At 44.0% G+C, this 25458-nt stretch overlaps 2 protein-coding genes across 5 annotated transcripts; both read right to left on the bottom strand.

The window, feature by feature from the left end:
• Nucleotides 1–191: 191 nt before the first annotated feature.
• On the bottom strand, nt 192–16259 carry ODF2 (outer dense fiber of sperm tails 2). 4 transcript variants are annotated; one of them, XM_062505387.1, is made up of 19 exons: nt 16137–16259; nt 14850–14966; nt 14055–14228; nt 12023–12189; nt 10860–10989; nt 10450–10581; nt 9495–9569; nt 8786–8857; nt 8104–8220; nt 7049–7234; nt 6661–6770; nt 5824–5959; nt 5113–5223; nt 4830–4934; nt 4105–4263; nt 3132–3232; nt 2439–2601; nt 1988–2113; nt 192–1256 (listed from the first exon to the last, which is right to left on the bottom strand). In XM_062505387.1, exons 1-19 carry the CDS (start codon nt 16242–16244, stop codon nt 1083–1085), a joined length of 2463 nt encoding a protein of 820 aa, XP_062361371.1. In that variant the 5' UTR covers nt 16245–16259; the 3' UTR covers nt 192–1082. The 4 variants fall into 4 exon arrangements, with proteins under 4 accessions (XP_062361371.1, XP_062361373.1, XP_062361375.1 ...); XM_062505389.1 differs by having other exon boundaries at nt 14907–14966; nt 16137–16244; XM_062505391.1 differs by lacking the exon at nt 14055–14228 and having other exon boundaries at nt 14907–14966; nt 16137–16244.
• A 3774-nt stretch (nt 16260–20033) lies between these two features.
• On the bottom strand, nt 20034–24608 carry PTGES2 (prostaglandin E synthase 2). The gene is made up of 7 exons (XM_062505556.1): nt 24393–24608; nt 23275–23469; nt 23109–23164; nt 22352–22504; nt 21618–21818; nt 21187–21304; nt 20034–20803 (listed from the first exon to the last, which is right to left on the bottom strand). Exons 1-7 carry the CDS (start codon nt 24606–24608, stop codon nt 20675–20677), a joined length of 1068 nt encoding a protein of 355 aa, XP_062361540.1. The 3' UTR covers nt 20034–20674.
• Nucleotides 24609–25458: the final 850 nt, after the last annotated feature.

Below are 25458 nucleotides of genomic sequence, written 5' to 3' on the forward strand. Positions count from 1 at the left end.
GGGATTTTAAAAGTGTTAAATGCGAGCAATTACAGAGCTTTCAGAAATTGATTCATTTAGAAACCTTTTATGACAAATAGTGCCAATGACCACATCACAAGGAACACAAATAGGATACAAAAGAGAGAAAAATAAAAACAAGGTTTATTTTTGTTCCCTTAAGAACCATTCAGTAGAAACAACAGGCCACTAGAGAGCACATGGACTTTAGGGACTTGACACACAAAAGACCAAATTTTCCAGAAGGTGCAGGGGAATTTGATGAAGAAATTGAATAGCTGCAGCTTCTCCTTAGCTGGCTTAAGACAAAGTCATGGTTTCATGCACACCCAGAACTCACATGGCATTTGCACCAAGATCCCAAAATAAAGTGACACTGATTTCCTTCAAATTTAGATATTTTGGCTCAGTCCCGGGTGGGCATACTCAGGATCAGAAAATCAGGGTAAGAGGAGAAAAGCAACACTAGCACCACACTCACAGATAAAGGTAAGGATCAGGGAGTATATAAGAATCAAGTATAAAAAACCAAACCAAGCTCATTATTTCTGGTATAAAATTGTTACAAACACTGTAGTTGTGCAGGAGATTATCTCTCGTGAGTGTAGAGCCCAGGCACCTCAGTTGTTTTCAGCAGCACACCAACGGTATAAAAAATTATTTAGAAAATCCAACAGGCAAAAAAGCCCCCACATGATCTCCCCAGCAGAGAAACTGAATGAGAAGTGAAGCACAAGGAGAGCTCTTACAAAAATTAACACACTCAAGAAACCTCTGACAGGTTTTAAGAGCTAAAACCATAATGAGCTAACAGGAGGAAAAGGATCTTTTCCATCATATGCAAAACCACCTGGTTTTGGGGCTCAGTTTATGGTGCAACACCAACCTCCAGCACCAAACCAGTATTGCTGATACCCCACATTTTGATCAGATACCAACATAATTTTATTTTCTCATTCTGCAGTAAAAAAACCATCTCCCACCAATGACCCTGAAATGCTATCCACTTTTCTATATCAATATGGCTTTTGAAACAAAGCTCCTTTTATGTGCTTAAAAAAGGTGCAAGTAGAGCATTGCCCTCAGAGAAGAGGGCGAGTGTGGCTGGGGGAGCCCAGAAAAGCACTTTCCCTAAAAACATTGTCGTAGGAAGACTTGAGGAACTGGACGTAGTTCTGCATGCTGCGGTTGGTGCTCTCCGACTGCTCCAGCCGATCCCGCAGGTCCTGGAGGCGGCTTTCGTATCGGCGCTCCGCCTGCACGGGGGAGCACAAAACAGGCTGAAAGGCAGCAACGTTCATCCTCCTCATGGTTAAACTCTTCCCCCAAAGTGCTGAGGAGAGCCAGAATTAGCACAGCAGGAGATGACATTACCATAGATGGTGCTGTGATATTTATAATTTCTGTTCATTCCCAACTCCATTCAGCAACCCGCTGGTAAAAGCAGGAGATAATGTGGCTAATCAGCTGGGCTCTTAAAATATCTTAACTGTCGTTATGGGGGATGAAACACACTCTTTTCTGAAAAGCAACTTGACCTGATCCATCAGATAACACAATTCCATATAAAACTAAAGCAAGGAAGCAAGGTAAATAGGACGTGACAAAAGATTCCCAGTCTTTCTTCTAGAAGAAATCCTTTCCTCTAGAAAAGAAATCGCACTCTCTGATATAGGCAAAATGAAGTTGAAATCTGTCCATGATACCTGGTGCAAAAGTCTGATTCTTTTCTTAAACACACATAACTTTACACCAGGCTCATTCACATCATTGTACTCTGACTTGCCTATAACTTACTACACAACCCTGAATTGCTGACACAGCAGACATGTCCTATGTCACACACAGAGGGACACACACAACAGCACATCACATTCAGGCACAGCTCTGCATGACTTCAGCAACACATCCACAGGATGATTTATGAAATCCAGTTGTTGCCAGAGCACCACCAGTATAGCAAGAGTATCCCCCACAAGCCACTCACATCCTCTTTGGTCCGATGCAACTGGTTCAGCTCTGTTTTATTCCTGCTCAGCTGGGTCTCCAAATCCAACACCTTGGACTGAGCTGCCCTCTCTCTGGAGACTGCTCGCTCTCGAGCTTGTTCCACCTACACAGAACAACTTTGTTAAAGGGATGTATATGGAAAAATGTTTTTTCCCTACCCATTGCCCACAAAAGCCCTTCAAAGTTTAAACAACACATTCTCATACACAAGCAGCAGCTCGGTTCAGTGCTTTTCTCTGTTGCAAACCAAGTTCAGCTCTTCAACAGTGCTGACAAATAGCACCTGCACATTACTTGTTTTTCACTGAACAGGATGATTTTAATGGGTTTGGTCATAAGCTGAGAAGATTATTTTCAGCATTCTCACTGTTCCTCTTTCACAGCCTGGGCAGCTTTGTGTGAATTCACAAACATGAGAAATTACTCACTTGTCTTTTGGCATCCTCAATGGCCATCTCCAGCTGACGTGCCAGGGAGCTGCACTCACGGCTCTTCTCCTCCAGCCGCAGCTGACACTGGTGGATCGACTCCTCACGTTTTGCTATGACCTGAAGGAATTCTATGTTCTGGGCATTCGTGGACTCTAGTTTTCTAGTTTAAGACAATAAGGGAAGGAAACCTATTCATTTTAAATGGAGTGTGTTTCATTCTGCCTTTTGTCAGGTCCTGACTCCTCTTGTAATAGATTCTATTCCCCCTTGAAAGGTGAGAGCCTGAAGAAATAGTTCTCTAGTACTCAAATCAAAATTTCCAAGATTGAAGGACCTACAGAGTACCCATATACCTGCATGTTCTGAGACATTGTCACTAAAAGAAATTTATAAACATAGGTAAAAATACTGTAATATCTAGCAACCTCAGAATTGACAGGCTAGATTGTACAAGGAGCTGGTTTCTCTGCTGTCTAAGCCATCATCCTAACAACATTCACAACAGGTGCTGTTGCAAAAGCATATGACCCTCAGTGGACAGCTACTGACTAGAAAACCTTGTGGGATAAGCAAATGCACAGAATCCTGGAGGTATGCGGGGAACTGGAACAAGACTGAAGCTGTTTCAATCCCCTGTAAAAACAACGGAAATGTAAGGTTAAAAAAGTAAGAGAGCCTAGTATTTCTAACCTTTCTAGCTCCTCCACCTTCAAGGTGAGTTGCTTTTTCTCCTCTTGGGCAGACTGATATCTCTCTCTTGTCATCTCCACTTTGTCCCCCTGGAGATCAATCTAAAAATTACAGGAATTAATTACTTCACAGAGTAGTCGCTACACACACATATGTCCAACCACCTAAAACATATGCAGCTCTCAGAAGGAAATATGTTCCATTCATAACATCTGGATAGCTTCGGAAAGGGAACAGTGGATAGAAGAGAACTCAACATCCATTTTGCTGATGCTTCCAGCTACAGTCTGGGAAGGTGTAGGAAAACTCATCTGTACTACAAAAGAAAAGCCAGGCTCATAAATTCCTGCATGGTAGAAGCAGCACCTGCAAGCCAAGCACACACACAACAGTAGCAGCTACAAACATGCCAGCAGCCCACAACAGCATCAGAGTCCGAAACACCAGGGGGGTTTATAATTCCAAACCAAGCAGGCTAAAGTGGTCAGACAGAGATCATGTGCTGTTGTGAGGCACAGCTGTAGATGTCATCCCTGTCTGAAATTGTCCTGCAATACCTACACTGTCTTTCTGGGAACTAAAAACAGAAGCTTGGAAAACCACCTGAATCATAGTGAGAAAATGGTTAGGCCAGCACCATTAGCAGAAAACTACAGGAGGGAAAGCTGCCAAGAGGATGGAGGTAACAGAAATGAGGGCTGGCATTAGCAAATGCTGCCACAACTGATAAGTCCCAGAAAGATTCTGCACCAAGGGATAAGAAACCTTTCAAATATTAAGGAATGCTACCAGCAAAGCTGCTATCTTCTTGCACAAAGACAGGGCACACACCTTTATTTTGCAGTGCATGTTTAATCTTTTCAAAAAGAGACGAGAACAGAGACGAAGTTTGAACCTTGCTGTGATTAGAAATTCATGCTGTTTTCATAGTTGAGATGTGCACTGGTATGGGTACTTTCTGCCAGTCCCTTACCAGCTGACGGAGATCTGCAATCATTGCACACAGGTCCGTATTCTTCTTCTCGTAACACATGAGTTGTTGATGGCACTCTGCCAGCTGTGTCTCAGTGTACTTTAGGATCTCAGGCAGCTTTTCCAGTTCAGAAAGCTGCTCCTGGAACTTCTGATGAGCCTATAATCACAGAAGAGAAGGTGAGGAACTTTCAAATGTTGATAATATCAAGACTAAAAAATTTCTCAACTTCAGTGAAGATTTGTTAGTCCACAACCATGGTAACACTGTGTGGATATTTGGCCAGTGCTGGAGTTCAAAGCCTAAGGTCGTTTCCTACTCCAAAAACCTTTCACTTAGGATCTGGCATTCCCTATAGATGGTGTAAGAATGAGTATTTTGGACTGTGAGCTTCAATCTTACTAGAAGCATAAGCTTTGTTTTTGAGGTCAGCTGTTCCACATCAGATAATAGTGTAACCTACCTAACCCACTATTCTGAACCACTGCAGCAAAGGACAGCAAAGGACTAAATAATTTATACACCTCTGAAGAATGCCATATAGTCAAAAAGAAGCTGCTAAACGCTCATTCTATTAGACTTACTGAACAAGTCCTGAGAAAAAAAAATGATGCAAAAGGCAGAGTCTAGAAAACCACTGACTTCCTATTCACAGCTGTTTTTCACTAGATTCAGAACACCAAGATCCATGAATGCCTACAACGTATCTTTAGAAGGATAGTTACCTCTTCAAGCTTCTTATTCATTTCCTCCCTTAATGACTTGTTCTCTTTTTCACATTTCTCCAGTCTTGCTGCCAGATCATCTGCTTCCTTTCGGGCTTTCTGTGCCTGGACATTCAAAAAAAGACCCCAGACTTTATCTGTTATGTATAGTTTTCAACACATGTGTGCGATGCCTTGGAGTAATTGAAACTGCTCCAGTTGACAAAAGCTAAGGCATAACAGAATAAGCCACAGTGGAAGGAGAAAACACCTTTGTGCAAGGGCTGAAGATTCTGAGACTCACCTGTGCTGTGTAGTTTTCAATCAACCCTTCGTAGCTCCTGACAGAGTTCTGGAGTTGTTGCAATTCTAACTGCGCTTGGTTCAGCTTGTCCTCCATTGCATTCAGAGCAGACTGAAAAAAAGAAAACATTTTCCATTGAGTGCTTGGAAGTACCTGCCATATGAGGTGTATAATGTTGTCTAAACTAAGAAAATACATTTTTGTCCATGTAAATTGCCAAAACTTTCCAGACTTCAGTAGTCTGCCAAATTTGCATCAGCAGAGCACAGAGGTTTTGAATGGAAAATATGTAGGTCACCCACAAGATCACTTTATGGTAAAGGACAACTGGGGAAATACGCCAGTCATTTTTTGTGTTCTGGAGATTACCATTCTCTCTGTATGAGCTACAACAGCTGTTTGTTCTGTGGTCAGCAGCATGAAGGTGAAAGGACAAGATTTAAGATCCCAGCTAGATGAAACATCTAGTATCTAGTTGGAGATACTCCTAAACAAAGCATGGAAGAAACACAGTTCTCCCAGTACGTACACTTCATCTGTTTCCTCCCACCACACTGGCCCTGTTACAGTCAAGTTATATGAATTTGTTTGAAACTGTATAGGAGCAATGGGTGCAATTTGACTCTGTTCTTCCGTGGCCAAGCAAGTGGTTATAATTCAGCTTTCTTTTTCCTCCTAGCATTCAATCTTCAAACCTTTAGAGTCACTGACCTTTAGCCTTTCATTATCTTTCCTTAAAGCACAGTTCTCTCCAGTCATTTGGTGCACTCTATCCATCAAAGCTTCATTTTCATCCCGTGTCTTTTCCTGGACCTTTGCCAGTTGTTCCACCATGTCTGCAATACGGCTGCCACACAGAAAGAAAATGAATCCTTAAGTGACAAGAAAGAGTAAGGCTCCTAACCTTTGAAAACTAGCTACAGAAACAGGGCGTTTCCCTATCCTTTCATCTTCCTTCTCCAGTCATGTATGCACACCTCTCTGTGTGACTGCTTCTGTGTGACCTAACTGTTTGACTACTTCAATCCTCTTCTACCTCTCGGAAATTAACTGGAGTTGCCCCCTGGAGCTCAAATGAATTGTCTCAAAGATTCACAGGATAAAGATACGCTTCTCTCAACTCATACCTATCTACTTTTCCCTGCAGCACCAACTGTGATACCAACACATTTATTTACCTTCACTACAAAATTGCCACCAACTATACTACTTAACCTCTTTAATATCTTCCATTCCAGTTATTCAAAAGATCTCAGAACAAAAATCATCTTATTTCAAAGAATTACAAAATGGCAAAGGAGCAGTTTTAAGGGCCAGCAAACCTTAAAAAGTCTGCCTTTGCTGTAGCAAGTCAGCAGCAGAAGTCACATGTCTCTCTCCACCTCTTCAAACTCTGCTCTAGCCCTTAGGCAGTGCTGGTTTTGCTTGGTTATTTACAAGCACTCCAATTAGAATATTCATTTCAATGCTACTATTCAATTAAATTATCCTTGAACTTCGAACTCATCACCACTCATGCTTCTTTCTCTGCACTGATTTTACTCTAACCTGTTCAGAGTAACGACTTCCAGTTCAAGGTCATCCTTCTCCTTCGTTACTTTGTTGCAGCGATTCCTCCAGCTCTCGATAGTGCTCCGGCACTCAGCAATGCAGTTCTCCTGTCAGACAAGGGAAATGCACAGAGCAAAAAAGTGAGGGAGAAGACAAAATCATCACTGGTGTGAGATATGCAGACAATACACAGAGAAGCCCTTTACTTAAGACATGCAGTGATTACAGTGACAGCTGAGCAAACTGGATTTGTTCTAAACTTGGCATAAATGGGCCAAGGCATCAAGACAGAAATAAATTTCATGAGTTGAGACTCTCCCCAGGGCTGCTACCAGAAGTTTAGAAGCATGACCTCAAACTAGGCCTCTCCTGTTTCAGCAGGTACCTTTTCTGCTAGCTGGGCAGTCAGTTTTTGCACATATTCCTCACTCCTCTCTGCTCGCTCTTTCTGTGCACGGACCGCTTTCTTCAGAGCGTCTTTATCACTATCCATCTTGTTCTTCAAGTCGTTCAGCTGTTCCATGGCAAGTTCCAGATCTTCCTTAAGCTGAGATTCACTCATCTCCACATTCTGCAAGGGAACAAAACCCACCATATAGATTAATGCCCTTATTACACCTGCAAACCCAAAGCAGCAACTAATTTTCTAGAAATGGTGAGAACCAGGCACAAATCCCCAGTGCTCAGCCTGGAGGTATTTCACCAGTCAGGTTTCACCTATACAATCCTGTCTAAATGCTAAAAGAGATGGCAGCATGACATCTTCATCTTCTTCAAAAAGTCTTGCTTTCTTCTTTCATAAGCTGCTTCCTAAAATACTGATTTCTCTCTTGACCAAAATAAATACTCTTTCAACAGTCTTTCGATTTACCTGAGAAAATTCTTTTTATTGATGAAATGTTTGATATAATAATGTTGCTTTATGTAGCTCGTACTAAAACAGATTAAAGCTCCTTTAAACTATTAACACATTTATGTTCCCTGTAACATCATCCCAACATATGCTAAATATAAAACTCTAATCAAAATAAACCAGGGGAACTTTCTCCTCCTCATTAATACTGTAGAACTGGTGAACAAGGGTGATCAAACTGGCACAGCATTTTTCAAAAAGAGCAAATGAAATAGTTCCAGTTTGTCTTGATGCTTGACTAAACCAAAGCCAACTTTTCAATAATTATGGTGTAACTAATTTAGGAAAAAGAAAATCTAATTAATGCACACAGACCTTAAGGCTAAGATTTTCCCTCATGCCTCAAAAGTGAGAAGATTTCTCTTCTCTTACTTAATTTGAAAATCATGTGTTAATGGCATAAACATCACCAGCCAATATTTCAGTCAACCAGGCTTTGTAAAAAACTTGTGCTACTCCCTTTGTGAGTGACTTGAGTCCATGGGAGCAAAGGAAGAGACAATCCTCAGGGAGCAGTGCAGACATACCCGCAGCTGTTTGAGCAGGCGGCTGGTCTCAGATTCTTTGCTTCTCAGCTGAGCTTGTAAATGGGCTTTCATTTGCTCCATAGCTCTGGAGAGTTCAAGTGCTTTCTTTGCCTGTTCCTAGACAAGCAGGAACAAGACAAACATGTTTTTACTCAACAAGCTAATAGAAGGAACGCTGTATAATATGCAGTAGTAATCTCAGATTTCTTCACTGAATGATCTCCAGCCACCTCCAGATGGACCCCCACAGCTCTTCTTGTCCAACAAAAAGGGACCAAATGAGCAGCCATTTATTTTACAACACCTGTCAATGACTGGCCTGAAAGGTATGTTCTAGGGCAAAATATCCTTCATATCTGATCTTTTCCACTGCATTTCCCCTTTACTTCCTAAACTAAGGAACAGACTGGAGTTTGCCATTGGGAACCAACAGGACCTTAAACAGAATGGCAATTCAGTGCCCAAGCAAAGAGAATTCTACCTATCCATCTTTATGATGGGTGTCTTATTAGCAGAATATGGAACCCACAACGGTGTGGGAGTTGGTATCTGCCTAGTTTTATAAGCAAGCCAGTCATCTGATGTCAAAATAGTGGTCCGCAAAGAACCTCATATTTTGGACTGCCTGTGGTTTTACAGAACTGGAAAGTAGAGGAGAGGGAAAACAGAAAAACAGTATTACCTTTTCTGCCACTATCTGGATTGTGAGGCTTTCCAGTTCTTTTTCTTTTCCCTGAAGCCTGATCTGAAGTTGCTGGAAAAACAAACACCATGCAGAGGTTCAGTAACAAACACACTTAGGACAGCAAGTAGAAGGCAAGTGATCTAACTGCCTCCCTGTCATGACCACCTGATCTGCAGCACAGTCTGTTATCCACAGCAACAGCATCCTCATCCCCAGAAAAACAGGCTGCACTCTACCCAAGCAGGAAGCAAAAGGGATATACACACACATTCGTGCAACAGGGCACAGGATGCCCAGTCAGGACCATACATACTCCACAGACTAAAAAGGGCATTTATCTATGTCTCACAGCAAGTTGTACGACTTCTGGCAATGCAAGAACTCATCTCAGTTAACAGAAAAGGAAATGAACAAAAACTGGGACAAGGTAACTCATTGAGTGACAGAGCCCAATACACAGAGTTATCCCCGTCCTAAGCCCCCGTTATTTCAAAGGCAATGGAAATTTACCCACTTTGAAATGCAGGTTTTTAACCAGAGGAGCAATGTGGTGGCTCTGATTACCACAAAAGCTAAAATATTTTTTTGATTTATCTAAAAGGACCTAGAGTAAAATTTGACAGCAGAATATAAGACAAAGAAGGGTTTTTCATTTTAGATCTTTCTGCTGTATCAATAAAGCAGTGAGAGATTGTGGTTTGCTTACCATGTTCTCTGCATCTGTGTCAGCCATCCTTTTCAGCAGCAATGCTTGCCGATCCAGTACCTTCTGAGCATCTTTCTACAAAATAAATGCATACAAAAATTGTTAACTAAAAAGTCAATTTTATAAAGGTTCTTTAAATGGAACTGGGAAAATCAACTGTTTACTCCCAGCTGCAGCAGCAATTCTTAAAAGATACAGAGAAACTTCACATTTGCTAAATACTTCACATATCATTATCCATCTCAGAAAGCTTTTCCACCTCCCAGTCAAAGATTAAAATTAAAAGCATGATGGTGATGTAAGATCATTCTGAACTCTCCCACTACTCATGGAAAGTCATGTGGAAGAATTCAGACCTTTTATCCAGCCTCACTGGTGGCTGAGATAACTGTTACCATCAGCCTTGCTTCTGCTGAAATGGAATATAAACTACAGAAATTATAGAAACTTCTTTTTTCTATTGCTCTTACAAGCAATAGAGAATTCTTCTGTACATGCAGCACAGAATTGTTTCCAATTTCTCTGTTGTTGCCCTCAGAGCCTATAAAATCAAAGTTCTGAATGTCCATAGGCTCCCATTAGCTGAGGCTGTATCAAGTCCTCAGACTCCAGCAATCCAAGTGCAGCAGCAGTGTTTCACACCAGCAGGATCAGCTGATACAGCTGGACCCACAGGAGACAGCTGGCAACACAGCAGTGCCTGAACCTTTTAATGCAGTCATGACTTAAGAGGTTCTACCATCCTCAGATCAGAAAACCCAGCCTTACTCTATGAATTAGGCAGAGATAAAGAAAAAATCCTAAATAAAAACTATCCAACATTTATGGGTTGACAGGGTCTACGGAAGGCTTGGGAAAAAGAGTTGAAAGATTTCAAATTCAAAAATTCCCTGCCAGCCCACGAGACAACCCAGCCTCCTGCAATCAGCCAGGCTCCAAACACAGCAGTTCTCACCTCCCGGCACTGCTGCTCTGCAAGAAGTTCTCGGAGTGTCCGGTTGGTTTCTTCAAAGGTGCTCAACTTCTGGAGCAGAAGCTCTTTCTGTCTTGTTAGAGCATTTATATCTGTGCTGCTCATGTGTTTCTCCTGAAGAAAAAGCATTAAACAAACAAAAATAAACAAAGAAATTAGAAAAACAAACAAAACCAAACCCACACAATATAAACAAAAGGAAAGAAAGAATTGTTCACTTGTGTGGAGAAGGTAACTGGAAGTAAATACCCCACTTTAAAATCAAATTAGCAAACACCTAAAGGATGTTAAATCCCTTCACTTTTCCTGGATTAGCAATTACAATATTACTTTTTAAGACAGCCATATAACAGGGTAATGTAGTAAAGGCAAGAACAAAAAGGGACACCTACAATGTTGAGTCTCCCAATGGTATTTTTCAGGGCACTGATCTGTCTAGCAGCTGCTGCTCCATCCCTTTCTGCTTCATTCAGCTTGGTCATCAAACACTCCTTCTCCTGCTGCAAGCACTCCTTCTGTAGCCTGCAAGGAGAATTCAGCCACCAAAAAATCAAAAAAGCTTTGGCAGCTGTACCAGCCACTATTGATATACAGTTGATAGGGTTAAAATTCATAAAAAGCCCAAATCAGAGAATAAAAGCTCTAAACAAAAACTGTTAAGATTTACTCTCTTTCAGTGTGGAAGTTGTTTTGAGAAAAAGCAGTAAGCAGATACCAGGAGCTTGCTAAGATCACAGCTATGAAATTTAGAGGGGACAAATCAGGCTTGTACCAAAATTGTACACACTGCTAAACCCAAAACACAATGCAGTGCTTTTTCTGGGCACTTATGCCACACTAGAAATAAGATTCTAAATGGCCAAACACAAAACCAGAAAAGCACACCAAGAGATGCAGCTCAATGTTTTTAGCCAACACTTGCCATCTCAGAAGTATTCACAGAGTTTTCTGAAAAAGGAATACAAAGTATTAGCTTCCAACTGATCTTCCTTAAGGAAAAAATAAAACTAACTCTCCTAAAAGACTAATGTCCCCCTGGAGACACAAACTTCACTAATTCTTTAGATACAAAGCAGATGCAAAAATGTCAGACTTGCAGACCTTCAGGATCACTAAGAAAAAAGCCCATGGTTCAGTCCTCTCAGGGGCTGTCAATCCTGGTTCCATATGATTTTTATAAAGGTCAAAAATTCTTCTCTAGTTTTCAGCTCCATGTTTGTTCATTTACTGTTCTATCAATATCATCACAATTCAACAGAATCCCTTAAACTTCAAAATACTAATTGCAGAGCTAGGCTGACCCTCCACACAAGCCAACTGCTCTCAGGTTCCTCTCAAAGTGGTTTGGTTGTTTTTTCCATTCCAAAAATCATGCTAGAACCCTTCTCTGCAGCTAGTGCAAACTGGAGTCCCCCTTCTAAAAGGTGACAAAAAATCCAAGTGCATCACTGCAGTTGCAGCAGCAGCTACAACCTCAAATTATGTCAGCAATAAAGGAGGGAGGTGTCTGTGGATACCACTAGAGCAGCAACAGTGAGAAGTGAAGCTTTCTTACACTGTCAGGTCCTTCTCCTCCTTTATGCGCTCAATGTTGCGCCGCAGCCGCGTGTTCTCATTCTCTGTTTCCACCAGCTCATGTGTGACCTCATTCAGTTCTTCTTTCTGCTCCTCCAGGAGACGCTTTGTTATTTCCTCCTGTTCCTCCATTTGCTGCATCTTGACCTGAAGACATTGGAATAAAACTTAAACCAGGGGCTTTGGAAGCGATGCACAGAACCCAAATCCCAAGCCAGTGAACTATTCAGAGTCAATTAACTTATTTAAAGTATAAAAAAATGAAGTCTCTCTCCTCCTAGGTAACAAGTGACAGGACATGAGGAAATGGCCTCAGGCTGTGTTGGGGGATGTTCAGGCTGGATATCAGGAGGAATTTCTTCATGGAAAGGGTTGAACAACATGTTGTTCATGTTCTTCATGAAAATGGTTGCTTTACCATGGAAAAGATATTGGAAAGGGCTGCCCAAGGAGGTGGTGGAGTTACCATTCCTGGAGGTGTTCAAGGAACAACTGGCCACGGTACTCGGTGCTCTGGTTTATTTAACAAAGTAGTGATGGATCGAAGGTTGGATTCGACGATCCTGGAGGTCTTTTCCAACCTTTAACAAGTCCAAGTTCCAAATCCTTCTCTTTGGCCACAACAACCCCCTGTAGTGCTACAGGCTGGGAGCAGAGTGGCTGGACAGTGCCCAGGCAGGAAGGAACCTGGGGGTACTGCTTGACAGCAGCAGTATGCCCTGGTGGCCAAGAAGGCCAACGGCTCCTGGCTTGTAACAGGAATAGTGTGGTGAACAGGACCAGGGAGGTCATTCTTCCCCCATACTCGGCACTGGTGAAGACACACCTTGAGTGCTGTGTCCAGTTCTGGGCCCCACAGTTTAGGAAAGATGTTGAGATGCTCAAACATATCCAGAAGAGGGCAACAAGGCTGGTGAAGGGCCTGGAACACAAGCCCTGTGAGGAACAGCTGAGGGAGCTGGGGGTGTTTAGCCTGGAGGAAAGGAGGCTCAGGGGAGACCTCATCACTCACTACAAATCCCTGAAAAGTGGGAGTTGGTCTCTTCTCCCAGGCAACCACTGAAAGAACTAGAGGACACAGTCTTATGCTGCTCCAGGGAAAGTTCAGGTTAGACATCAGAAAAAATTTTTCACTGTGACTGGGCACTGGAATCATTTGCCCAGGGGAGGTGGTGGAGTCACCATCCCTAGACGTGTTTAAAAAAAGACTGGACGTGGCACTCAGTGCCATGGTTTAATTGATGAGGAGGTGTTAAGGTCAGAGGTTGGACTTGGTGATCTCAAAGGTCTTTCCAACCTAGTTCATTCTGTGATTCTCAATGATTCTGTGGTTCTAAAGTTGATTTTTGTTTTATAATCATGCAAGTTAATAGTCTATTAAGTTTTGTAGCATAAATAAAATGGAATATGCTTAATGTAAGAATCTACTTGACTCAAATCCTATTCTTGTTCACTGATCTGACATCCATGTAGTTTTGAGTAATATAATAATACAAGATTTGCTACTCTGAGTGTTAACTCGATGTTAAAAATGTAGTTTACCCCCACCATGATGCATTTTATGAAACCTGGGAACATCTCCCCTGTATTTTTAAAGTGATGTGAAGTACATAAGAGCCTATTTATCTGGAAAACACAACATCACTGGGTTGCACATTTTTCAAACTGAATCAGAAGAAACAATCTCACTGAGTAAGGGGTTTTTTTGACAATAAACCATCAATGTATTGTATTTTTCACTTTCAGATTTTGGGCTTGGGCAGGAGAGATTATTTGGAAATTAAAGCACAGCAATACCTCCTTAAATTAATATTTTTAAATGTTTCATAGTGTGGCTAAGTGAATTTCTCACCAGGATAGTTCAGCTTTTCTAAACAATTCAGACTGATTTTCAATCAAGCTACCAAGAGCCTGGGTAGTCTTCCATTGCACCAAGACCTGCCTCCAGCCTCCTCTTGTCAAAGGAACAGCTACAAAGCCCCAGTCAGCAGGTCTTTCCACTGTCTCCTCACCTCTTTCTTCAGTGTTCCCACCATATTCATCAGGCTATCTATCTTCTTTTCATATTTGTTAATTTTGCAGCAAGTGGGATCGTCATCTTCAGTGGAGAGGTCACTGAGACGCAGAACTGACTGCATCCTTTCTGACTCGGCTTTAGGTGTAGCTTCAAGGCGATCAGTTGATTCCTGCCACAGAATAAAGGGTATAACCTTTTTAGTATAACATTATAAATAGTATTCTAAAGCTAACATTGCCAAAAAACAGAGACTGGGTCACATCACTGCAGCAAGGCTAGCAAAGAAAAAAAACATTTGCAAACAGCTCGTCCATTTCCATTGGGGAAAGGTCAAGAATGAAGAAAGAGTACCATGAAAAAGAAGAAAAACTAATCAAAGCTCAAATCCTCATCTAGGAAGTGCCAGGAATACAACATGCAAAAACTAACAACCCATGAGAAAGAAAATATGACACAATGGCACACAAATGCTCCATGCTTCAGAAGACACTTAGACCAGCAGTCCCTTGCTGAGCCTCCAGATGAGATCTTGAAGGATACTAGTAAAATGACAAGAAACAAATAAATGTGTCTGGCTTCTAGAGAAGACAGAAAGGCATGGCCACAGGCTGTTTATGAATTCTCCATTTTTCTATATTAAAAAGTGAAAAAGTTTATAGAAGATACTTCAAATAGATGGTAGGTGACAACAGTCTTCTTTCAGATCTGCCCAACTATCTCACTACACAACTGCTCTCTTCAATTTCGGCTAAGCCTCAAAGTTTGTTTTAAAGAGCCAAACCAGCTGTACCTCCCATTTCAAGATGGTATCACGGGTACTTGTTTTGCCTGGGGGTATCCAAGGGGCCTTAGTTTTCACCCGCACAGCTCGCACACCATCCCCTTTTGATTTTTGTTTCTGCTTTTGCTGAAGAAAGAAAAAATAAAATAAATTACAGACCCTTAAAGAACTATTTGCAATTCTTAGTGCTGCAAAACCAACAGAAAGATCATTCATACAGAACTATCAGTAGTGTTTCACAGGATGCATGTAGCAGGTGAGATGAGGTAGCAGTCACCAAAGGAAGCTGACACCAGCCAGAAGGAAAGGTTCTTGCACACTCAGCTGACAGGATGGCTGGATGTAGGACCTGAAAGATCCCTGGGAGATCCCATCTCCATCCCAGATTCACCTCACAAAAAAGCAGCTATACCATCTGACACTGTGACTGATTTTGGAAAGCCCTGGAAGTGTTTTCCCTACTCTGTAGTCAACTAGAAGATCCACTTTTATTTGTATTGAAGTTGAACTGCTCTAACTGAAAGAGAGTTAAAGTGGTTTTGCACAGTTCTAACCTTAGAGAAAAATCAGATGCTGTAAACATTCCCTACTGGCAATTAATTAATAGCAATCATTATTTGCACTGTCATTCCATCCCATCATGAAATTTGCCATTAGCAATAAACACAGAATTAATAGAAGACTTAGAACAAGGATGTCTGCAGATAAGGAGGAATGAGATAGCAACTTCCATCAGCTTTTTAGGACAATTTTCTATAAATATCCAGCAACAAAAGAGTATATGGAATAGCTAGAACCTCAGCTTCAGTTTTGCCTTGTGCCTCCTGTGGATTAAGGCCGGGAAGAGATCTTCTTTGCTGCAGAGCTCAGTGGACAGAGAATGTCCTTAATGTCGGAAGATGGTTTGAATCAAGATTCTTTTCCTAAGCACATTTATTTAATGCCTAAGTACTACCTCTCCTGAAAGCTTTCCTCCAAAAACAGATATGAAGACAAATAGAAAACACTATTAGGACACAGATCCAAGAAATAAAAGGAAAAAAATCCTCCAGACAGTATCACATTGGAAGCAACATTTCTCACATGAACATGAAAAGCGATTCTGTACCATACCAAAATCACCTTTCAACAAATCAACATAGCAAATGTGTCACTACAAATTCACCACTGAATATGAAATGAAGTCTCACAGATCTAACACAACAGTAGAACAGACGTGGAAGATTTTGTGATGTTTCTAGGGCCATTCACCTTCCTCTCTTCAGCCCTTACATCCAACCAGGTACACACTCCTACCTGGCATTTTGCAGGTGTGATTTTCTGCCCCTTTTTAATATGGACATGGACAGGGGTGTTTTCATCCACATGGACGTGCAAAGGGGGAGATGAGGAACGGTTCTTCATGGCTCTTCTCCCACAAATGGGAAAGGGAAATACAATGAAGGGAAACCTGTGAATAAGGAAACTGGATATAACAACATTTTCTACAGTGTTCAGAGAGGAACAGTGGCCAGCCTTGGTTAACATTTGTGCTTTTTATCAGTAGCATCTGCCATTTTGAACTGCACACTATTCTTCTGTAAAGTCAGGACTAACACAAACAATTCCTCTGTTTCCAGTATTTTCTGCTTTTAACCTGGTTATTGAAGATCAAACATAGCTGGATTGATAGCAGGCATCTGTAAGAATCACTGAAGTTCAAAGTCATAAAGCAAGTGAGCAAAAAAACGATTCCCATAACCAACAAAATCTAATTAAAAAGAGAAATCTGAAGCAGAGAGAAAAGGAGAATTAATTTAACAGTTAAGAAAAACCATCAGGAAATCATCAGACCACTCCATCCTAGAACCCTGAACCTGTATGCTCCTTCCTTTGTGCTTAACTTTGAGTGTCTTTTTAAAGCATAAATCCTTAAAAGCTGTTGCATCACAGCATTTCTTTAATCTCCACAGAAACAAATAACCATAACCTGACACAACACAGAAAAGCCTAGAGACACAAGCAACTATCTTGGACCCTGATGCTCCTCAGCTGATATAAAAGCATAATGCAATTGCAAAATCTTACACAAACCCTCCAGCAGTGCTAATTTGATTCTAGCAGAAAGGATATGGTCAGCCTAGGTAAAGTTACTTACAGCTACTTTCACGCTTTTGACTTTTCTGGACACAGTCTTGGGGGAAGAGGTAGTTTCTTCATTGATGGATGAGATACACCTGATACAGAAATAATAAAATTATTAAGAGGAAAATGTTCCAATTTCTGAACATCCTCTTCCTTTTGATTTATGGGACTACCAAGGCTCAAGCATATCAAGTGCATGAACCCAAACAAAAGTTGGTGAGTCCTAGCTCCTCTGTAAAGCACGGGATGAGGGAAGGACAGAGACTATAATTCCTAACATACTGACAATGGCAATTGTTTTAAACAGGGGACATGTTTTGTACAATTACATGATGGCACTATTCACTTACAAACTTTCAAATTCTAGCTGCAATTTTTAAGGAACATAGCAGTACTTCCTTTAATTCAGGAAGAGGAAGACACAGCTTTCTGCAGGAACAGGATTCCCCAGCTTACAGCTATGAACAACTCCAAACACTGCTGGGTGTTTTAATATATTTTTTTTTCCAAGGAAAGGCTAAAGTCTCCCCGGGCCTAGCACTGACAGAGCTTTCAATTCACCACGAGCGACAACCAAACGCTGCCACCGCGCCTGCCTTAGCAACAAGGCTCACTCCTAAATTTTAATTCCTCCTGCAATCTCTGGAGGTTTTCCAAGGAATCTGTGACCACCTCAGGCTGGCAGAGAGGCGGCCTGGGGGCCGTGTGCTGCCCGCAGCTCTGAGGGCAGGGCAGGGCCTTCACCCAGCAGGGCCCGGCAACTCCCAACGCCCGCCCGCGCCGCGCCGTTATCCCCAGCCCGACGGCTCCTGCCGGCCCCGCAGCAGGAAAGGCCCCGAACGGCAAGGAGGAAGGAATAATTCCGGGGCTCGGACACCCACACGGCGTAGGCCGCCCCGCCCCGCCCCGCCCTGCCCTCCGCGGGCACGGCGCTCTCACCAGTTGGTTCCACGCGGGGTCCGCAGCCACTTCAGCTCCCCATCGGCGCGGCGGGCGGTGCAGGGGCGGGCATGGACTGAGCACGGGGGCTGACTCCCGCACCAGGGACAAGAGGCGCGGCCGCAAGGACCGGGCCGCCGCCGCCGCCGCGCCGCCCGCGGCTCCACCATTGGGCGATTCGAACGGGCCTGAGCGGCGGTAACCGCCCCCGGTAACCGCCCGCGGCTCCATGCGGCCGGCGCGAGCGGGCCCACGGGAGCGCCTCTCCGCACAGAAATGGGGAGGTCTGAAGAGAGGGTGGAATAACTGCATTATTAAGTAAATTTTCTTGGCGTTGCTTTTGAGATAAGTTTTAGCGTATAAAAGGTGACACCAGAACTGTGTACGCAGCCACTTCTAGTGTAAACTGTTAACCAGAACTGTGCAGGTCTGGCTATCCCCAACACAAGGACGTGGACATGTTGGAGAAGACCACGAAGAAGATGATGAGGGGACTGGAGCACCTGCCTTAGGAAGACAGACTGAAAGACCAGGGGCTGTTCAGCCTGGGAAAGAGAAAGGCCATGTGGAAACCTTGGAGCACCTTCCAGGATCTGAAGGGGGCTACAGTCAAGCCAGTGAGCGACTCTTCATCAGGAACTGTAGTGATAGGACAAGGTGAAAATTGAAAGAGGGGAAATTTAGGTTAGATATTAAGGAGGAATTCTTCCCTGTGAGGCTGGTGAGACACTGGCACAGGTTGCCAAGGGAGGGTGTGGATGCCCCAACCCTGGCAGTGCTCAAAGCCAGGTGGGATAAAGACCTTGAGCATCTGGTGGGAGGTGTCCCTGCCCACAGCAGGGGAGGTTGGGAGTAGATGATCTTTAAGGTCCATTCCAATCTCTTAACATTCTAAGACTCCATAAAAGGTGATAAAAAATCCCAAAACAGTCTTTATTTAATGTAAGATTGTTGGCATGTTAGTGTTACGGATATTCATCTTGAGAGGACTGATTCCTGTAGCACAACACAGCAAGGAGAAGTGGAGTCACTGAGCCCTTGGTGCTCCAGATCATTTAACATGAAAATCTCTTCCTCTCAAGTTGAGATGGATGCTGAAATTATCATCAAGGGTTTCTTCAACCTCCTGTTTATGCATGTGCAATATAATTCGTTAAAAGAACATTGCCTGTCGATATTGTGCAACACAAGTTTCAGTACAGAACAGTTTGAAGAAATAAAAGAGCAGCCACACAGCCATTTGTACTCTAAACATTTTCTTTCTCCCTTCAGTATGAGATCATAACTGAATTTGGAACTAGTCCTCCATTATAACCAATAATGGTACTCCCCCTGAACACACTGGGCGAGCAGTTGTATTACAGACCAGCTTCAACTGCACCTGAAATACCACAACAAATCACATTCCCTGAAACCTGCCTGTTCTTTCAGGGAAACAGAACTTGATCGAGGTGGTAATTAAGGATTCTGAAGCCTTAATTACCAGGCTTCATTAAGGGCTGCGCGGAGGATCACTCACATTTGAACCTGCATTGTCTCTTGCTATGACAAATACAGTTTCTGCAGCTAGAGAGGGACTTTGACAGTGGCTTTCCACTGATAAAGAGCAGGGTTACCTGGGATGTTACAAAAAAATTCTTCCCTGTGAGGATGGGAAGGCCCTGGCATGGCTTGACCAGAGAACCTATGGCTGCCCCTGGATCCCTAGAAGTGTTCAAGGTCAGGTTGGACAGGGCTTGGAGGAACCTAGTCTAATGGAAGGTGTCCCTGCCCATGGCAGGGGGTTGGAACAAGATGGTTTTTAAGGTTCCTCCCAACGCAAACCATTCTGATTCTACCCAGCACAGCTCAGAAGACTTAGCTGCAGGTACAGCTCCTAATCTGACTGCTGTATCAGCAATTCCTTTGTTACTCTTGCATGACAGAAACATCTAGAGATCCCTTGGCCATGCAGATGGCTCTTAGTCCTTCTTTTTCTAAAACAAGAACAAACTGATCTTCGGGGATATTCCAGATAGATCTCATGCAAGACAAGCCTTTCCAATAACTGCTCTGCATTTGTGATTTCAGTGTAGGCCATGTTCTTCCGGTGTAGAGGGTAAGGTAAGGACTCAGACCTCACACAGGAGACAGAATAAAGCCAGCCTTTATCCTTGCAGACCATACAGAATCAAGTCCTGAGAGAACCGTTTACATAGAAGAGTGAAAGCAGACGCCCTGCCGAGCGCAGCCTTGCTGCTGTCAGAGGAAGGGTGCCTTCTCCAGCACTGCAGATTCCTCCAGTTCCCTTAGCACTAGGTTTACAAGATTCTATTGCAGGAAATACTGTCACTTAAAAACAGTATCCAGTGTCTCAGTCAGGAAAACACTTCAGGTGACAAGGATGAGTAGCAGAAGACAGGCAGAGGCAAAAGCAGGTCAGGCCTACCACATCTGACACAGGCATAACACCAACCAAGAGCATCTTGCTTTTACAGTAACCTGCTCTGAGGATGTCTCTTGTCTGAAAGAAGCCTTTTTGCTGCATTCTTCAGCTCAGAGCATCTCCTTTCCAGCAGAATCCAAGATGCCTTTCCTTTACCTGTCCCCATCCTTCTACAAACACCCAACTGGAGTGTTGGCTTCTCTCACAGCGACTTGATGTTCTCAATGGGGTGGTCTCTGTGCCCACGTCAGTCCATTAGGTGTGACCAGTCAACTCTAAAAATAAAAGCCCTTTCTTCTGAAGTTTTCATCATGCAAGTACTTCAGGGAGGCAGCTGCAGCTGGCATCAGATTGCAACTCCAGTTTTTTGAATGACTTCTTCCATGCGCTGGTACCAAGGTTGAATATTGGTGTGAACCATCATGTCATCAAAGGCTTCCAGCCCTTCCATGACCCGGAGTACCCCGTACACTGCCTGTGCAGAGCAGAGAGGTCAGAACAACACTGAAAAAGCTGTGGAGAATGGCTTAGCATACCACAAGCATCTCAATAGCCAAGCCAGTATGACTCTTCCCCTGTCCTGCCATCTGATCCATCCTTCTGATTAGCAAGAGTGAATGGCAGAAAGCTAAGTAAGAATATGCAAGTTTTTCCATGAGGAAACAGCAAAGAAGGATCAGTATCTATGTGCAGTTATGGGAAGTCCCCACCATGTGGGAACAGTATTACTGCACAAAGGACAATATAGCTCATGTAGCTCAACTTCTCTGCCTGTACTTATATTAACCATTTCACCGAGAAGAGCAGCAGGATGATTTGTGATCCACCTGACAACAATTGCAGGGATGAAGCCCTTACCAGGTCAGCAAGGTTTGGCTGGTTCCCACCCATGAACAGTCGATTTTTGCCAACAGCTTTTACCCACTCGTTAACTGCTTCATACAAATCTTCTCGGACATCATCTCGAAGCTGGTGTCTGGATAAAGAGAAGAATCAGTTTGTAGACAAAAGTTTGTTTCTTTCCTTATCGTTCTATCATCTCTCACTTTATGAGCTGGTTTTGGTTTGCAAATAAGGGCAGTATTTCAGAATGAAGGGGAAGTCAGTAACTAATTAGTGGATGAGTAGAGGGGTTCAGTACCTCCAGTTAAACAACATCCACTGTCACTCATACAGGATTAAATGGTTCAGAGTTTAAAACTCTGAGGTTCTGCCCTTTGACAGCTGGGATTCACAGCTAAGAAGGAGCTATTTCTCCTCTTGGGTACTTGGTACTTAGTGATACCAACCTCTTCTTCAGCCTCTTGCTAACAAAGAACATGGCAACAGCCCCCACATATTTGGCAAAGAGACCTTCCAAGGTGCCAAACTTCCCCTCACGGACAATGTAATCAAAAGATGCCAAGGCTTCTTTGGGGGTGCGGTAAACATTGGGAGAGATGAGGTGAACAAGCCAATCATCTGCCCATCTTCTCCACTTCATTTCTTCCCTGCAAGCAGACAAAAGAAAGCTTTCAGTGAACGAGGGGCTGATAGAGGGGCTACAGGAGGCAGGATCACAGCAGCCTTAGCCAGAGATCCTTCCAAGGTCACACACTCCTACCCAGATACTCTGGTGACCCTCCTTAAATGCACTCAGCATTGCTATCTTTGGCAAGGCTCCTCCAATCTCAAATTGAATCTAAGACTAAGACAGAGCATTAGGTTCTCTGCCCATTACGAGAAATAAAGCAAGAAGGGAAACTTTCCCTCAATAGCATTCCTCTGTGGCACAAAGGAAAGGCCAAGAAGGAAACTGGAGGCAGCTGAAGGCCTTTGTGACCATGGTGGTGGTAACAGGGCTGTATAACAGCTTTGTTTTGAATTATCTAACAAACACAGCAAACCAACTAATGAGGCTTGAAACACTAACAGGGTGTGACAAGACTTGTCAACCCTAGTGGGACTTTACATCTACATCAACCCTGAGTATATATGGAGGGGGCTGTGACCCTACTTGGAGAGCCCAGAAAAGAGCACTTACACTCTCACTTCTTTGACAGGATAGACTCTCTTTGTCTCCTTCTCATCCAGCATGAGCCAGTATTTATTCTCATACTCAAGCACCTCCTTGCCTTGCTCAGTCACTGTTTTAACAGGTGGATAAAAGGACACGATTTCTTCTAAGCTATTCCTCCTGTGAAAAGAAACACAGTGAGCACAGATCTGGCTGCTACAAAAAAGGGGCAAGAGCAAAGGACAGATTGAAAGATACACACTACAAAAGGTATTATTCTAAAAGTAAGTGCACAATGTCCCAGATTCTATTTGAAACATCCCCCCCCCCAAAAAAAAAAAAACCCAAAAAAAAAACCCTGGAACAGCTGCTTGCAAATAACTATTATTAGTGCACATACCTGTAACAGAACAGAAATTTCTGCAGGCATAAAACTTCCTACCATTCTCAAGTAGACCTAAAGGGCAGGCCATAGGCACAACAATGCTATTTCATTCTAGATGTATTAGGTGGCTAATTTTAACCTCAGTTCCAGGACTAACACTAGTCTATGTTTAAGCAGGTAGATAAGAAAGTTCTTCTGAAAGATACAAGCTTTACTTTACATCACACACATCACAACACATATAGACACCACCCATATTATCACAGCCAGGCTCAGGTCACCCAGAGCTTCAGAGCCTGAGGTCAGCAATGGACTTACAGCACACTTGGAGTCTTCTAAATCTCTACTTAACCTGGGCCCTTCACATTCAACTCTTCTCTCATCACCCTGTTTTCTTACCTGGAAATAAGATAGGTCTTTAGTGCACTGATTATCACCGAGGAGTCATTCAATTGCTGAAAAACACGATTAAAACAACCTTTTAAAAGAAGCCAGTTAAAATGTAAAGGAAATTCTTCAAAACCTTTTCCCCTGCATGCTGAGGGACCAAGACAGGAAGACTTACCAGAGGGCTCCCAGCATTGGCTAGCAGGATGGGCACCTTTCTGTAGGAAGAGAATTTGATCTCTTTCCTCATGATTGGGTTCACTTCCACAATTTCATAGGGCAGTCCATGATAATCAAGAAAAGCTCGGACTTTACTGCAGAAAGGACACGTTTTATACTGGTAGAGAGTGAGCTGCAGACTCCCTGCAGGCAGCTGGGGAAGAAAGAGAACAGAAGATTCCATTTTCTGCTAAAACATAAACCACTATGTTCCTTCCACCCTTACTTCTGCCATGAAGTCATAGTCACTGACATTCAGTATCAACATCTGATCATGAGCATACCTTGGCTATCAGATGCTTTCTTTAAATTGCAAACAATATTAAAATATTCACCATCCATTGGGACCAACAACCTGTTTCTCTAAACATCTATTTAATGTGCTGTTAACTTCTATGCACAGCCAGGAATAAAAATAAGCTAAATCCAGACAGTTGATCCCTTTATAGTTTCTATTCTGCAAAACAGAATTCTATAGAAAAAAACCAACCATTTGCAATAGTATTCCAATAAACACAAATAAAGCCTTTACAAGCTAATCCGTCCCCCATAACAGCCTCTGTTGAGGCCACAGAACGGGGAGAGCAGAGTTTGCATTTGATTTTAGGCACGTGTCTGCCCAAGTTCACATTCCTGGGATTAACCAACCTGGACATAACTGGGACAAGGCAGGGAGAGCCCAGGGCCACCCGGACATCAGTTACGGGACGTTTCGCAAAGCTGCTACACCTCAGCAGCCTGACAGGCCGTGCCAGTCATTCCTCACACATTAAAGAACAAATGCAGCCACCCCACTTTGTTTCTCATTTACAATTTACTGGGTTACACAACCCTGCGCGGGTGAGGCGAAAAAAGCAACAACAGAAGAGGCTCCACACCCCCAGGAAGCCCTCACTGACAGCCTTTCCTTGCTGCCTCAGGAACGCTCTACCACGGGCCTCCCAGACCATTTTAAGCTCTTCCCTCACTCAAACCGGGGCAGAAGAAGAACCGCCGTCCCCGGGGGCTCGCAGCGGGGTCCCCGCAGGCCTCGGGGAGGGCACGGCGGGGATCAGGGGGAGCCGCCCCCGGCGTTACCTCAGCGGCCGAGTGCTCCCGCAGGCGCTGCCGCGCCGCCAGGCACAGCCCGGCGCTGCCGCCCAGCGCGAATGCAGCGCCCAGCACCAGGCGGCCGCCGCCGCCGCTGCCTCCCCGTCCCGCCGCGGTGCCGAAGGCTCGTCCCGGAGCACGCAGCCGCCAAGCTGGCGGCAGCAACAGCGCTCCGACCCGCCACACTCGGCCGGCACCCGCCATCTTCGGCTGAGGGCGGGCGGAGAGCGGAGAGCGGCCGCTCCGCCCCGGGCACGGCGGCACCGCCCCGGCACGGCACGGCACGGCCCCGGCCCGGTGCTCGGGCATGGCAGCGCCGCGCCCCGCTGAGGGCAGGCCCCGCACGGGACACCCTACAAGGGGCGGACCCGCTGCCCTCTAATTATCTAGTCTGAGAACGCGCCAGAGCCTAAAGTGGGAATAAAAGAATCCGTTGAAAACGTGAGGGAGCTGGGCCTGTTCAGGCGCGAGAAAACGCAATTGAGCGGGGGCTTTATCGATGTCTGCAGAGAGAGGATCAGGCCGTGGTGCCGAGCAATACAAGAGGAGCGGCCAGGAGCTAAGGCACTGAAAGTTACACCTGAACATGAGGAAAAACTTCCCTGTGCAGTGACCAAGCCCTGAGCAGGTTGCCCGGAGAGCGTGTGGAGTCTCCCTCGCTGGAGATACTCTGGCACCGTCTGGACACAATCCTGTGCCGTGTGCTCTGGTATGACCCTGCTTGAGCAGGAAGGTGGGACCAGATGACCCACTGTGATCCTTCCAACCTGACCCCTTCTGGGATTCTGTGGGTCTCTACCCGGGCGGGGGGGCTGTGGATTCTGACCAGCACATACCCACAGTACAAGTGCACATCTCCACACTGAAAGTCATCATTCATTTGCTTTGTTAACATGTGGTTAATTCATGTGTAATGCATTAATTACACTTATAATCAATTTTCCTGTTTGAGGTGCAACATGAGGCTGACTCTGCAGTGCAGCAGGGTTATTACCCACGGAAAGGAGAGGTGGCTGCTATGTTAAATGAGGACATGACTTTTCCTTTAGTCTTT

This window comes from Cinclus cinclus, chromosome 19, assembly GCF_963662255.1.
Source record: "Cinclus cinclus chromosome 19, bCinCin1.1, whole genome shotgun sequence".
Lineage (NCBI taxonomy): Eukaryota > Metazoa > Chordata > Aves > Passeriformes > Cinclidae > Cinclus > Cinclus cinclus.

Bases quoted from the DNA above. Each gene is read 5' to 3' on its own strand.
- PTGES2 (XM_062505556.1), bottom strand. From the start codon at position 24,608: ATGGCGGGTGCCGGCCGAGTGTGGCGGGTCGGAGCGCTGTTGCTGCCG. The intron at 23,165-23,274 runs GTAAGTCTTCCT...CGTGTTTTTCAG, and splicing joins CCAATGCTGGGAGCCCTCTG to CAATTGAATGACTCCTCGGT. The intron at 22,505-23,108 runs GTAAGAAAACAG...TTCTTTTCACAG, and splicing joins AAGACCTATCTTATTTCCAG to GAGGAATAGCTTAGAAGAAA.
- ODF2 (XM_062505387.1), bottom strand. From the start codon at position 16,244: ATGAAGAACCGTTCCTCATCTCCCCCTTTGCACGTCCATGTGGATGAA. The intron at 9,570-10,449 runs GTGAGAACTGCT...TTTATTTTGTAG, and splicing joins CAGAGCAGCAGTGCCGGGAG to AAAGATGCTCAGAAGGTACT. The intron at 1,257-1,987 runs GTGAGTGGCTTG...TCCCCCGTGCAG, and splicing joins TGCATCGGACCAAAGAGGAT to GCGGAGCGCCGATACGAAAG.